General features: G+C 44.4%; 1 protein-coding gene across 3 annotated transcripts in view; it reads right to left on the reverse strand.

Annotated features, from left to right (window-relative positions):
- LOC137333538 (receptor-interacting serine/threonine-protein kinase 2-like) overlaps window positions 1–15,298 on the reverse strand; it is a 123,285-nt gene that overhangs the window by 78,145 nt on the left and 29,842 nt on the right. For 2 of the 3 annotated variants that reach the window (XM_067997745.1, XM_067997744.1), the window contains 2 exons: window positions 13,791–13,829; window positions 7,416–9,378 (listed from right to left, as the gene is read on the reverse strand). In XM_067997745.1, the coding sequence (XP_067853846.1) occupies window positions 9,107–9,378; window positions 13,791–13,829 (311 nt within the window). In that variant the 3' untranslated portion in view covers window positions 7,416–9,106. Of the gene's footprint in view, window positions 1–7,415; window positions 9,379–13,790; window positions 13,830–15,298 lie in introns of those variants that run through there. The other variant, XM_067997746.1, reaches the window with a different exon arrangement.

Consider the following 15,298-nt stretch of genomic DNA (forward strand, 5'->3'; position numbering starts at 1 on the left):
GAATGTTGTCCAGGTCTTGCTGCATGCGGGCTCGGACTGCTTCATTATTTGAGGGGCTGCGAATGGAACTGAACACTGTGCAATCATCAACGAACATCCCCATTTCTGACCTTATGATGGAGAGAAGGTCATTGATGAAGCAGCTGAAGATGGTTGGGCCGAGGACACTGTCCTGAGGAACTCCTGCAACAATGCCCTGGGGCTGAGATGATTGGTCTCCAACAACCACTACCATCTTGCTTTGTGCTAGGTATGACTTCAGCCACTGGAGAGTTTTCCTGATTCAATTTTATTAGGGTTCCTTGGTGCCACACTCGGTCAAATGCTGCCTAGATGCTTGGAGCCACCTGGGCCTTGGCTTTCTTTTCATACAGAGGTCTGCGACAAGGTAGATACTATTTATTCTCCGTACTTAACTCTTTATGAGGTTCGGTGACTATTGATTACATCTTATATTTGTACCTCTAATAAATTGTAAGTTTTATAGTCACTGATATGTAACTATAATTCATATTTATTTTAAACAGGTTTCACAAATTTCTATGAAGGGCCTCCCACGCTGATTTAGTGAACCTGATGACTGATTGGGGTAGCTTTTGACTTTGTGCGATAATGTGAAACGGGTGATCGCGAATCGGCAGCTCTCTCACTGACTTCAATGGAAATAAAAATGGGGAGAGATGTAAAAGGGGGCTGACGATTCGCTATTACCCGTTTTACACCAACGCACAATGTCAAAATGACCTTCATTGAGTCTGCTGTGCTACTGAGCCATACAGGCCAGGAGGTCCGACCCCCTCTCTATACTGAATTGGCTGATCTCAACCAGGGCATCAATAAAGGGGGAGCAATAGAGGAGGGAGCAATAGAGAGGGTCCCACCTGGCCTCAGTGCCCCAGGGCTAGAGAGAGGACAACTCCACCTGGGATCCCTCTCCTCATCAGCATCCACGGTCGTGGACATCAGTTGAGAACTTGATCGGGCGAGGCTGTGAAACAGAACCATAAAGGTTTACAGCACAGGAGGTCATTCGACCCCTGTGTCGGTACCAGCTCTTTGTTTGCTCAATCCAAAACTAATCCCCCACTGCTCTACCATCTCCCCATATCTCCCTCTGCCTCAAGCATTTATCCAGTTTGCGTTAAACGTCGAAATGGTCTCTGTCTCAACTGCTCCCTATGGCACAGCCAACAACCCACTAGGACAAAGCAGCCCGCTTGATTGGCACCCCATCCACCACCCTAAACATTCACTCCCTTCACCATCGGCGCACTGTGTCTGCAGTGTGTACCATCCACAGGATGCACTGCAGCAACTCACCAAGGCTTCTTCGACAGCACCTCCCAAACCCGCAACCTCTACCACCTAGAAGGACAAGAGCAGCAGGTACATGGGAACACCACCACCTGCACGTTCCCCTCCAAGTCACACACCATCCCGACTTGGAAATATATCGCCGTTCCTTCATCGTCGCTGGGTCAAAATCCTGGAACTCCCTTCCTAACAGCACTGTGGGAGAACCGTCACCACACGGACTGCAGCGGTTCAAGAAGGCGGCTCACCACCACCTTCTCAAGGGCAATTAGGGATGGGCAATAAATGCCGGCCTCGCCAGCGACTCCCACATCCCATGAACGAATAAAAAAAAACAAAGTTTCTCTGAACCTCTCTTCTCACTCTTTAAGTGACAATTTTAAATTGATGACCCCTCGTCACCGACTCCCCAACCACAGGAAATCATTTTTTTTCTCCATTCACTCTATCACAGCCCTTCATAATTCTAACCATCTTTTCTAAGTCTCCCCTTCGCCTTCTCTGCTCCAGTGGAAAAAGTCCCAGTATCTCAAGTCTCTCCTCATTCGTACAGTTTTCCATCCCTGGCATTGTCTTGGTGAACAGCCTGCTGACTCTCAGGGGGTAGTTTTGATTTAACCCGCCCATCAGGAAACTAACGGGATCGGGTGCAACACTGGTTTTACACCCCACCCGATTTTACTCTCCCTTGAAGTCAGTGGGCAGTAATATTGGACGGGGTGTGAAACCAGCAATCCACCCGATCCCATGGGTTTCCTGCCCGGCGAGTTCGGTTAAAATGACCCCTTCAGTATCTGGGCGTACACTTGAAGAAAGACCACTTGTGGACTGTAGAGGAGAGCTGCCAGTATCTGTGCATCTGGACCCCTCCCGCCCCACCCCAGCAAACATCAGGACCTCGAGGAGAGGAGAACACTGTAAAAAGAAATGTCTTCGGATATATTTGTTGCAAGATCAGTTTATGGAGTTCTTTTGTTCCTTTCAGGCTTTTTCATCTTCCTGGGGTACTGTACTCTGAAATAAGGAAGCAGCTTTCATTATGAGGAGTTACTGAGAGCTACATCGGATGAAAATGAAAAAGGAAGTAGTTGAAACAAGCAACACCAGCTCTTCTTACGCAGCGATGTCTGTGTTAATAGCAGAGACACTGCAGTCTGCCACCAAAATACTGCATGGTTACTGTGCCTTTCATTTTATGCTCATTGGTGATATTCTCAATGACTGTCCTCTTGATTAGTTTGTGGAAATAAAGTATTACACACGTGTGAGAATACTGTCCAAGCTGCTACCCCATTCTGCACTGGAGATCAGATCCCCACGGTCTCAATGCGGCTTCTTCCTCCCTGTGGGGGTGAATTGGTCTCAAGTTTTACACTCCATCCGATTTCCTTTTCCATTGACTTCAAATCGAGGGGGGTATAAAACGAGCTGTCAGTGCGCTACCACACAAGACAAATTCCACCCCCTATTAATTTATAAAGCAAAGATTATTGAATAAACAGAATATTCAGCGCATTGATTCTCATAGTTTTAAAGGCAAGGTTTTTGTCTTAGTTGGCCACTTAGTCAGTTTTGATTATTGTTATAAATATAAGATACATTGTACAGTACCAGATAACGTATTTATGTAGGAATTAGATGTGAGATAAATAGTGCATCAACCATTTTCTATTTGTATCATTGAGCTCTTGTGTCACATGTGAACTGTCGCAACACAAAACACCACATTCAAGGAGTTAAGAACATGCAACTTTCAAACTATTAGAAAACTGAGTGTTAAAAAGCTCTGCATGACCATTTTGTTACTTAATGCACTTCTCTCACCGTTTTATAGGGAGGTAGAAGCTTCACAGAGCTCATTTAAAAAAGGAGGGAGAGAAAAAACAGGGAATTACAGACCAGTTAGCCTAACATCAGCAGTAGGGAAAATGCTCGAGTCTATTATAAAAGATGTGATAACAGAACACTTGGAAGGCATTAAGGGGATTGGACAAAATCAGCATGGGTTTATGAAAGGGAAATCATGCTTAACAAATCTACTGGAGTTTTTTGAGGATGTAACTAGTAGAATAGATAGCGGAGAACCAGTGGATGTGGTGTACTTGGATTTTCAGAAGGCTTTTGATAAGGTCCCACACAAGAGGTTAGTGTGCAAAATTAAAGCACATGGGGGGGATTGAGAATTGGTTGACAGACAGGAAACAGAGAGTAGGAATAAACGGGTCTTTTTCCGGGTGGCAGGCAGTGACTAGTGGGGTACCGCAGGGATCAGTGCTTGGGCCCCAGCTATTCACAATATATATCAATGATTTGGATGAGGGAACTAAATGTAATATTTCCAAGTTTGCAGACGACACAAAGCTGGGGTGGAAAGTGAGCTGTGAGGAGGATGTAAAGAGGCTCCAATGTGATTTAGACAAGTTGGGTGAGTGGGCAAGAACATGGCAGATGCAGTATAACGTGGATAAATGTGAGTTTATCCACTTTGGTTGTAAAAACAGTAAGGCAGATTATTATCTGAATGGTGATAGATTGGGAAAAGGGGAGGTGCAACGAGACCTGAGTGTCCTTGTACACCAGTTGCTGAAAGTGAGGATTCAGGTACAGCAAGCAGTTGGGAAGGCGAATGGTATGTTGGCCTTCATTGCAAGAGGATTTGAGTACAGGAGCATGGATGTCTTACTGCAGTTATACAGGGCCTTGGTGAGACCACATCTGGAGTACTGTGTGCAGTTTTGGTCTCCTTATCTGAGGAAGGATGTCCTTGCCATGGAGGGAGTGCAACGAAGGTTTACCAGACTGATTCCTGGGATGGCAGGACTGACGTATGAGGAGAGATTGGGTCGACTAGGCCTATATTCACTAGAGTTTAGAAGACTGAGAGGTGATCTCATCGAAACATATAAAATTCTAACAGGACTAGACAGACTAGATGCAGGATGTTCCCGATGGCTGGGGAGTCCAGAACCAGGGGTCACAGTCTCAGGATACAGGGTACACCATTTAGAACCGAGATGAGGAGAAATTTCTTCACTCAGAGGGTGGTGAACCTGTGGAATTCTGTACCACAGAAGGCAGTGGAGGCCAAGTCATTAGATGTATTCAAGAAGGAGATAGATATATTTCTTAATGCTAAAGGGATCAAGGGATATGGGGAAAAAGCGGGAACGGGGTACTAAATTAGATGATTAGCGATGATCATTTTGAATGGCGGAGCAGGCCCGAAGGGCCAAATGGCCTACTCTTGCTCCTATTTTGTATGCTTCTATGTTTCCATGAGGATTAAAGTGTTCCAATCTCCAGTGTCGCATAGAGTAGGAGCTAGGCAGTTTATTTACAAGCAGTAGTTTATCTTGTTAATTCATCTGCTTTTTTGTATACATTTGTCAATCAAAATACATGAATAAATCCTTCCATTTTATGTATTAGGGTGAATTCAGTGGGGCTGCATTGTCTGAACAGAGCCTCGCTAAACAGGAGATTGGCCTGTAACACTACATCCCAGATTCTCCAACCCACGCTCCCATCGAGCTGAATTTACCCTATTATTCCTTTACAAAATGATGTCCCTTTTCCTAATTTCATGTTTTTTAAACATTGTACCTGCGCACATTTATTAATATCTTCCAAATTTAGTGTGAGTTGTTGTGATATCCCCTGGTGCTGTGCTGTCTCCACGGCCAATTTAAACAGGAGTTGCAGGCTGAGCAGTGAGCAGGTGGAGCGCCCAGCCAACCAACTGATGCAAAGTGCAGCCAAGGGTACCTGAAAATGCAACAAAAACCACCCACGTACCCTCTTCCTTTAAGACCGGGTAAGCAATCGTCACCAATGTCAGCCCCGTTGACCCTGTTTTTATGGGTGGGGCTTGTCCTGGGGGCAGAGCCTGCACTGACTGAAGATGGAAAATTCAATATGGGACTAAAATTGGCCCATTTAATATTAAAATGAGGCCATGCACATAGTAACAGTGCCACCTCTTTTTTTTTGGTCCAGATCAACAATCGGAAAATCAGGTGCCCCACAAATTGGATACCCTAGGTTGGGCCTCTGATTTTGCAAACGGCCCCCTGCCCGCGCACCCCTTCCACTGACAGTAAAGGACCTCACAGTATCTACCATGATAATTATTTTACACATCCATATCAATAAGAATGATTCCGTGACTCAGAGCTCTAGAGAGGCACTCAAAAATTAATTTGTTTTCATTGGAGAAAAGATTAAGAAGGCGCATATTAGATGTCTAGACGCTAATTGCTCTGTTTACAACACCCCATTCACATTGGAACTACTGCCTTCTGCCAAACTTCCTTTGTGAAGTGCATTTTCTCTTATTGAAGTTTCTCCAACAACAACACTGTTTGGAATCAACCCAACAATTTAAAAATGAAAGACTTGCATTTATATAGCACCTTTCACAGCCTCAGGATGTCCCAAAATGCTTTACAGCCAATGAAGTACTTTTGAAGTCACTGTTGTAATGTAGGAAATGCGGCAGCCAATTTGCGCACAGCAAGCTCCCACAAACAGCAACGTGATACCAACCAGATAATGTTTTAGTGATGTTGGTTGAGGGATAAATATTGGCCGGGACACCGGGGAGAACTCCCTTACTCTTCTTCAAAATAATGCCATGGGATCTTTTACGTCCACTTGAGGATTTTCGTGTACATACTTCCAGAAGTTGCCTGCTCCTGTTGGCTAACTGTCCCATCACTCATTCTCTTGCTGCACCAATCCCACTTCTATTTGGATGGTAGCTGCCTCTTCCCATTGTCGAGAGAGAATCATCTCAGTCACCATCCATCCTTGCCCCAGGCCAGTGACCAGGATGGTTGGAGCGTCCTGCACCCAGCCTTACAACTTTTTCAAGAACAAAGCTGATGATTACATTTCCTTAAGTTCAGAACAAAATACATTCAGTCGGAGAAAGCATGAGTGATTACACACAATAGGATTAAAATATCCCACAAAATATGCAGAAATTAATGTTTACAAAAAGGCAGAGACCCAAATATTTCAAGCATATCAAAAATATGATGAGGGGAAAGAAAGCACAGAAAAAACAAGAAAAAACAGGGAACGTGAACATTGTAAACTGCGTTTACAATGAAAAATAATGACAGTTTGACTCACCAGTGTTAGGAGGGGTGGTCGTAATAAACTGTTTATTGAAAGGAACTAAAAATCTGATAAAGAATTTAGGAATGTATTGCTGGTTGAAAGGGAGAAAGTGGCTGTTTGTGGTCACTGGAGGATGTCAGTGATGGGCGTCATCTGAAGTCAGTCTGAACTGTGAAATTTCAATATTAAGGAGACAGCAGAGGCAGGAAGGGGAATGAGACCTCGATAGCAGCTACAGGAGATTGAGAAACGTGAGAGCAAGGGATCAAAATTGAAAGACTGGTTGGAAGAAAGAAAAACATCAGACCAAAGGCTTGAAAGAGTCAAAAAAAATCAACAAGTCAGGTGAGAAAATGGGAAGCTAAAATTGAGAGGTTTGACAATCAAGCCTCCTTCCTGGCCCCAAGCAACCCGAGATCATCAATAGTTCCCTTTCCTCATGCACCATCTCTCTCCCCTTAACCATCATCATCCCACCCTACCCCCCTCATAAAAAAACACCCTCAACCCATCCTTCCTCTCCATCCTTCCTTTCCTTCAAAGGCCCTCAAACATGTTGTCACCTGTCAGATCCATGTCCATCTCCCCCTATTTGAATCTCCCTCCCCCCACCCTCACCAGTTCAGCTTCTCACAGCACCAAATGTGCCCTGGCCAAAGACCCAGATTAAATCCTCTGTGGCTGTGGTGTACCATCCATTCTGATCCTCCTCGACCTCGCCGCAGCATTCTGTATGGTTAACCACTCCATCCTCCCTCAAATGCCTCTCCTCTGTCCTCCAGCTCCATCGGACTGTCCTTGCGGGGTTCCATTCCTACCTATCCAAAAGCAGCTAGTGTTTTCTCCGCAGTGGCTTCTCTTATTTAGTAATCTGTTTGTTAAACAAGACTTTTGCTTTGTAGTCTTTGTTGACTGACTGAAACAATTCTGTCCACCTTCCCTCGCTTTTTTCTTTTATAGTAAAGCATGACATAATCTGCTACGGCAACCTTTTTATTATGTAATAAAAATACAGCGACCTGAGAATTTATTTTTACAATCCAAAAATGACAGTGATTTGTAAACAATTTTGAACCGATTGTGACTTTAAATACAAGGTGACATTACTCAGGTCCCATCTGTATCATAACCTTTGCCTCGGGCCTGGTAGTTATAGAGGGAGAACCCTCCAGAGGATACCGCATATCTATAGACTGGGGCTTCACGTAGAATCATACGGCACAGAAGGAAGCCATTCAGCCCATCATACTTGTGCCAGCTCTTTGAACGAGCTATCCAATTAGTTCCATTCCCCTGCTCTTCCCCCTTGGCCTGCAAATTTCTCCTTTTCAAATATTTATCCAATTGCCTTTTTTAAGTTACTATCGATTCTGCTTCCGCCACCCTTTCAGGCAGTGCGTTCCCGATCTCGCTGCTTAAAAAATATCATCTCCACTCTGGTTACCAATTTATCTTACCAATAAATATTGAAAAGGTAAAACAAAGTTCCCCCACAATGGCTCAGTGGGCACATTCATGCGTGACGATGAGTGCAATGCAATAGGGCCTTGTACTCGGGGAATGCTGCACAACTGGTAAAACTGGAACTGCCTCTCCTGCCACTGTTGAACAACATGTATGACTACACATGGGAGGAAAGGGTATCAGCTGCCCTATTGATGCAGCAGTGAACTGCGTGCTGGCTGATCTGAGCGGGGTGTCCTGGAAACAGCCAGTGGCACAGAGGCTCCGTACGGTGGTCACTTACACTTTCACCGAGATCGCCATCTCAATGTTGTTCCTTGACCCTCAGGTTTTGTTCAGGGAGCTAATACGGGAATAACAAGCACCGAGGGTGTTGATGATACACCCACACTGCTGAGTTCACTGAGAGACTCCTCCTGTAGGCCATATCTGCTCAAATGCTGCCAGTTGCCTCTGATGCTTCAACATTAGCTTTAAATAGGAGAAATTAATGTAGTACTGGGAATAAAGTAAACCTGACCAAAGAAAGGAAGGACTTGCATTTATATAGTGCCTTATCATGTTCTCAGAACACCCCAAAAAGCTTTATAACCGACAGGTTAATTTTGAAGTACAGAACTATTGTTATATAGGCAAACAGAGCCGCCAATTTATAAAGTCCCACAAAAAGAAAATGAATGTTTGGCGGGTGTTAGTTGAGGGAGGAATGTTGTCCGGGACACCAAGTGAACTCCCGTTCTTCTTGAAATAATGCCTTGAAATAGATTATGTTCTCCTGAGAGTGTAAATAGGGCCTCAGTTCAATCGCTCATCCAAAGATACACCTCCAACAATGTGCTACATTCAACTGTCAGCCTAGATGATGTGCTTGAACCCACAATCTTATGACTCAGAGGAGAGAGTGCTACCAACTGAGTCAAACCTAATTTTCATGTTGCATATTAATGTGCATTGCAATTGTTTACTGCAAAGGGTTATTTTAAGAGCTTAGACAAAAGTCAACACTGTCTCCATTAACACCAACTCAAAATTACTACCCTTCCATTCACAATTAGCATGTGCGCACCATCTCCATCATAAGGTCAATTAAATTCACAGCCGATTTTGAAAAAAATTACAGGTCTTTAACCAAAGGAACATTAAAGTATTCTTCAAGTTTGCTATAAATTAGGACATACAATTAATCCATTTGTGTACCACAGTGTCAACGATAAAACATCTTTATCATGTCTTTCCCCCTGATCTTCTTCAGGTGAGACACTAATTCTGCTCGATTGGCATCCTTCCCCTGTTGCTGTCTCCATGTCTGAAACATCTGACCGGCTTTCTCAATCAATCCATCCCTCTCATAATCATGATCAATGGCATTGATATCTCCTTGGGTCAAACCCAAGTATCTGCCTAATGCCTTCCAGTCTTTATTGAGCCATTTGGCCAATTCCCAACATTCATCTGAAGTAACCACGGACAAAGGATCTGCAACCACATAGAAAGGGTGCAACACTCAGATTAAAAATAGTAAAATAGATTTTAAAATGTATTTATTACAGCAGAGGTATCCTGCATCTTATCTCGATAGATTTAAAAGGCCGGGGGTGACGGGGACAATATTCTGTAGCAGGGCCAACAGAATAAACTATTCAACTATTTTTTTAAACTATTTTTGTTCACAGTGAATTCTGGTGACAATCTGAATAAGCTGAATTGATGTTAGTAGAGGAATTACACTGTATGACTGTTAGTGTATGGATGCTCATTGTGTTGATTTAAGATTTTTTTGCTATTTTAACAGAGGTGTTAACTGTTCAAAATGAACAGGCTAATTCAGATATAAACTGGTACAACTAAGGGATACCAGTCACTATCCTGCGACTCGTGAAGAGACACCAGTCACTGCCCAGTAAGTGGCCAAGGTATGACAATTTCTGCCCAACAACCAGCCTACAGATGTCAGTTGCTATGCAGAAACCAGTCAAGGGTCACCAGTTGCTATCTACCAACTAGCCAAGTGGCACCAGTCATCTTTAGGTAAATCCTCCAAGACGAGTTTCCCAATGGTGGCATCAGCTTTCGTTGTTTAATCATCTTTTTTTAAAAAATGATAGCAATGTAAAGGATAAATTGATGAGGTTTTACTGCCGTCAGGAAGCCTTGCTTGTTGTGAGCACAGGCCCGAGACGAGGCTATAACACTCCAGCCCTAACTTCCCGACAGATGCCCACCACAAGAGAGGCTCCTCAAGGCAGGGGAGGCTTGAGAAATTACTCCTGTAAAGTCTGAAGGAACGACCAGAAGGTAAGATTCACTTAGCTGGAATGGTGATGCAGTGCAATGGGGCACCAAAGAGCTGTGCTGGGGGTCATAGAATCATAGAAACTTACGGCACAGGAGTGGTCATTCGGCCCATCGTGTCTGTGCCGGCCGTAAAAGAGCTATCCAGCACTGAAACCAAGCCCCTCACTGATCCAAGTGTGTCACTGTTGGCAGATTCTGAGACCAGGGCAGGCCCTTCTTTACAGGGAAGCAGAGGATAAGTCAAAGAGAATATCGCCCCACTGCTCGCTCCCAACCACCTACCCCAGTTATGGATTAAGATTTGGCAGAAGGCCTGGGAGCAGGGCCTACAATTTTGGCTATAGTCAGCACGTCGCACAGGCAGAGCGGGGGAAGGGGAAAAATAAAACCCTGAAAAATAGAGACAGAATTCACCTTGGAAACAATTTAGAACTTGATACGTTCACTGTACAGAACACTAATCCAGCCATTGGATTGGTGGAAATTTCTGGAAGTAGCAGCTGGGAGATGGAGCCGTGGGGCTACATTACCATAGAGAAGTTAAAAGGTACAAATTCTACTGAAGTACTCAGCCAGGAATTCCTGTCAAGACGCAATGGAGGCAGATCCTCGGGTTGGGACATTTGGTCAGCAATTAGTTGCAGCTTTGATCCGTCCCAAATTACAGGGTCAGGGCATTTGCGTAATGTGGATGGACACCTGCAACATTTTCAGCACTGTTGGAGCATCTTCCTCAGTGGGGATGGGGAGCGGGGAGAGGTGAGAGGGGATACAAGGGTTTTTCCTGTAACACATTGCCACAGCATAAGAGGGCCACTTCTGCTGTCTGAAGATCTGAAGAATTTTCTTTAAAAGAAAAGACTTGCATTTATTAAACGCTTTCACGACCTCAGGATGCCTCAAAGCGCTTTATAGCCAATTAAGTACTTTTGAAGTGTAGTCACTATTGTAATGTAGGATAAAGTGTAGTCACTGTTGTAATGTAGGGAAGTGTAGTCACTGTTGTAATGTAGGGAAGTGTAGTCACTGTTGTAATGTAGGAAAAAAGTGTAGTCACTGTTGTAATGTAGGAAAGTGTAGTCACTGTTGTAATGTAGGAAAAAGTGTAGTCACTGTTGTAATGTAGGAAAAAAGTGTAGTCACTGTTGTAATGTAGGGAAGCGTAGTCACTGTTGTAATGTAGGAAAAAGTGTAGTCACTGCTGTAATGTAGGAAAAAAGTGTAGTCACTGTTGTAATGTAGGAAAGTGTAGTCACTGTTGTAATGTAGGGAAGCGTAGTCACTGTTGTAATGTAGGAAAAAGTGTAGTCACTGTTGTAATGTAGGAAAAAGTGTAGTCACTGTTGTAATGTAGGAAAAAGTGTAGTCACTGTTGTAATGTAGGAAAAAGTGTAGTCACTGTTGTAATGTAGGAAAAAGTGTAGTCACTGCTGTAATGTAGGAAAAAAGTGTAGTCACTGTTGTAATGTAGGAAAGTGTAGTCACTGTTGTAATGTAGGGAAGCGTAGTCACTGTTGTAATGTAGGAAAAAGTGTAGTCACTGTTGTAATGTAGGAAAAAGTGTAGTCACTGTTGTAATGTAGGAAAAAGTGTAGTCACTGTTGTAATGTAGGAAAAAGTGTAGTCACTGTTGTAATGTAGGGAAAAAGTGTAGTCACTGTTGTAATGTAGGAAAAAGTGTAGTCACTGTTGTAATGTAGGGAAAAAGTGTAGTCACTGTTGTAATGTAGGGAAAAAGTGTAGTCACTGTTGTAATGTAGGAAAGTGTAGTCACTGTTGTAATGTAGGGAAAAAGTGTAGTCACTGTTGTAATGTAGGGAAAAAGTGTAGTCACTGTTGTAATGTAGGGAAAAAGTGTAGTCACTGTTGTAATGTAGGGAAAAGGTGTAGTCACTGTTGTAATGTAGGGAAAAAGTGTAGTCACTGTTGTAATGTAGGGAAAAAGTGTAGTCACTGTTGTAATGTAGGAAAAAGTGTAGTCACTGTTGTAATGTAGGAAAAAGTGTAGTCACTGTTGTAATGTAGGGAAAAAGTGTAGTCACTGTTGTAATGTAGGGAAAAAGTGTAGTCACTGTTGTAATGTAGGGAAAAAGTGTAGTCACTGTTGTAATGTAGGGAAAAAGTGTAGTCACTGTTGTAATGTAGGGAAAAAGTGTAGTCACTGTTGTAATGTAGGGAAAAAGTGTAGTCACTGTTGTAATGTAGGGAAGTGTAGTCACTGTTGTAATGTAGGGAAAAAGTGTAGTCACTGTTGTAATGTTGGGAAGTGTAGTCACTGTTGTAATGTAGGAAAAAGTGTAGTCACTGTTGTAATGTTGGGAAGTGTAGTCACTGTTGTAATGTAGGAAAAAGTGTAGTCACTGTTGTAATGTTGGGAAGTGTAGTCACTGTTGTAATGTTGCGAAGTGTAGTCACTGTTGTAATGTTGGGAAGTGTAGTCACTGTTGTAATGTAGGAAAAAGTGTAGTCACTGTTGTAATGTAGGGAAGTGTAGTCACTGTTGTAATGTAGGAAAAAGTGTAGTCACTGTTGTAATGTAGGAAAAAAGTGTAGTCACTGTTGTAATGTTGCGAAGTGTAGTCACTGTTGTAATGTAGGGAAGTGTAGTCACTGTTGTAATGTAGGGAAGTGTAGTCACTGTTGTAATGTTGCGAAGTGTAGTCACTGTTGTAATGTTGGGAAGTGTAGTCACTGTTGTAATGTTGGGAAGTGTAGTCACTGTTGTAATGTTGGGAAGTGTAGTCACTGCCGTAACGTGGGGAAGTGTAACTTCAATTTTGCCCCTTTCCCCCACCACCAGCATCAAATTCTGTAGAGAAGCAGCTTTTTCCATAGTGCCGAGTCCCTGATCCGCCAGGCCCGGGCGCTGGATCACCCGAGACACGCAGGCGCACATCATGTCAGAGACAACGGAGGCATGGCCAGGCGGTCAATTTCACCCCATCACTCCTGCCTCGTCCAGTGACCTCCACCTGGGAGGGGATGATGCACGAAGCGCCCGCTCCCACTTTGGGTGGAATCGGGGAGCGCGCAAACCTGGAGTAACAGCACCCGCCCCAAATTCCTCCCCCCCGCCCGTTCAGATAACGGTGGCACTGCACTGCCAAAACCTAGGAAATCTTTGCGGCTAATATTTTTAAAGTGATATCTTGGGATTTGTGAGCTGAACTTACCGCTCTCCCAGAGTGCTGTTGGAGTGGATAAGAAACTAACAGAATGGTTTATAGCAACAGCTGGGGTGAGACAAGAATGCACACTGTCGCCCGATTTATTTAAGCTAGTACTGGAAGCAGCAATGAATCCTGCACTAAAAGGTGATACAGAAAGAGTCTCCTTATGTGGCAAGATTTTAAACAATCTCAGATTTACTGACGAGGTACATGGAACAAGGAGCTGAGGAAGACCAAGGAAGCGCTGAATAGACAATGTCAAGAGTGACTTGTCACGGAGAGGGATACAGATGACTGAAGCGGCCCGGCCAGTTCAGAACTGGCAACGGTGGAGTGAATTCATTCGGCCCTATCGTGAGCTGATGGATGGGAATTTCCTGCTAGTCTTAGTATTTACCACTCAAAGATGTAACGATTACTCACACTTTATGTTTTCTTCAGGGCTGGTGTTCTGAGCTGCTTCTATGAGGAAAAAAAAATGAAGAACACAAATTGTTCATTTTAACTTTGTTTCCGGATATGCAGCCTATGTTCCAGCCCCTCCCTGAGTCTTTACTCACACACCTCCCGGGGACAAGGGACGGGGTCAATGACCCCGGTTGTCAGATGATCTCTGGAACGTCCACAAGTCAGCGCAAGAGGGACCTTTCCGGATCGATCCTTCCCCTGCCCACATGGCCAACCCCTTGGACTCCGCTCAGCACCCTAAAGATACACAGCTGATTTTGGCCCCTCAGCGTTGGCGGGGTAGGGGAAATTGAGCCAGTGTTGCTCCACTCCGCGGTGACAGGTGATTCTGCTCCGACATGTAGCTGCTCGACACCTGTACATCCATTAATTGATTTAAATATCCACTTTCTCCATTTCAGGCATCCAGCCGGGGACTTGTCACTCGAGCACCCCACCAGCCTGTGATCGTTTTGGACCATTCATTTATCCCAGGCCGCGGGTGTGGGATTTCCGGACGGGCGCTCTCAGCATTCACCGGGACAGCTGAGGCAGTAATCTCGGCCCCAGTGCCACAATCAAATGGAGTACAGCCAACTGCAGGCTGAAGCTCCCTAGCCCCAAAAGCACAAAAGTGTCCCTTACTGTAATAGTATGACATGAAGTTCTCCACACCAGCCATCCTGTCACCTATCTGAGTGAGATTGCCAATTTAGTGACAGTTTTTGAGTATTACATGGGTGTCAACTCACTGGGCTCAAATGGGATAGATTCAGAACAGATCTAGCAGCTCAAAACTGGGCATCCATGACGCGCTGTGGGCTATCAACAGTAGCAGAACTGCATTCCAGCACAATCAGTAACCTCATGGCCCGGCATATTCCTCACTCTACCATTATCAACAAGTCAGGGGATCAACCCTCGTTCAACGAGGAGTGTAGAAGAGCATGCCAGGAGCAGCACCAGGAGTACCTAAAAATGAGGTGCCAGCCTGGTGAAGCTACAACTCAGGACTACATGCATGCTAAACAGCAGAAGCAAGATGCTATAGACAGAGCTAAGCGATTCCATAACCAACGGATCAGATCAAAGCTCTGCAGTCCTGCCACATCCAGTCGTGAATGGTGGTGGACAATTAAACAACTAACGGGAGGAGGAGGCTCTGTAAACATCCCCATCCTCAATGAAGGCAGAGTCCAGCACGTGAGTGCAAAAGACAAGGCTGAAGCGTTTGCAACCATCTTCAGCCAGAAGTGCCGAGTAGATGATCCATCTCGGCCTCTTCCCAATATCCCCACCATCACAGAAGCCAGTCTTCAGCCAGTTCGATTCATTTCACGTGATATCAAGAAACGGCTGAGTGCACTGGATACAGCAAAGGCTATGGGGCCCGACAACATCCCGGCTGTTGTGTTGAAGTCTTGTGCTCCAGAACTAGCCGTGCCTCTAGCCAAACTGTTCCAGTACAGCTACAACACTGGCAT

This window comes from Heptranchias perlo, chromosome 16 (genome assembly GCF_035084215.1).
Source record: "Heptranchias perlo isolate sHepPer1 chromosome 16, sHepPer1.hap1, whole genome shotgun sequence".
In the NCBI taxonomy this organism is placed as follows: domain Eukaryota; kingdom Metazoa; phylum Chordata; class Chondrichthyes; order Hexanchiformes; family Hexanchidae; genus Heptranchias; species Heptranchias perlo.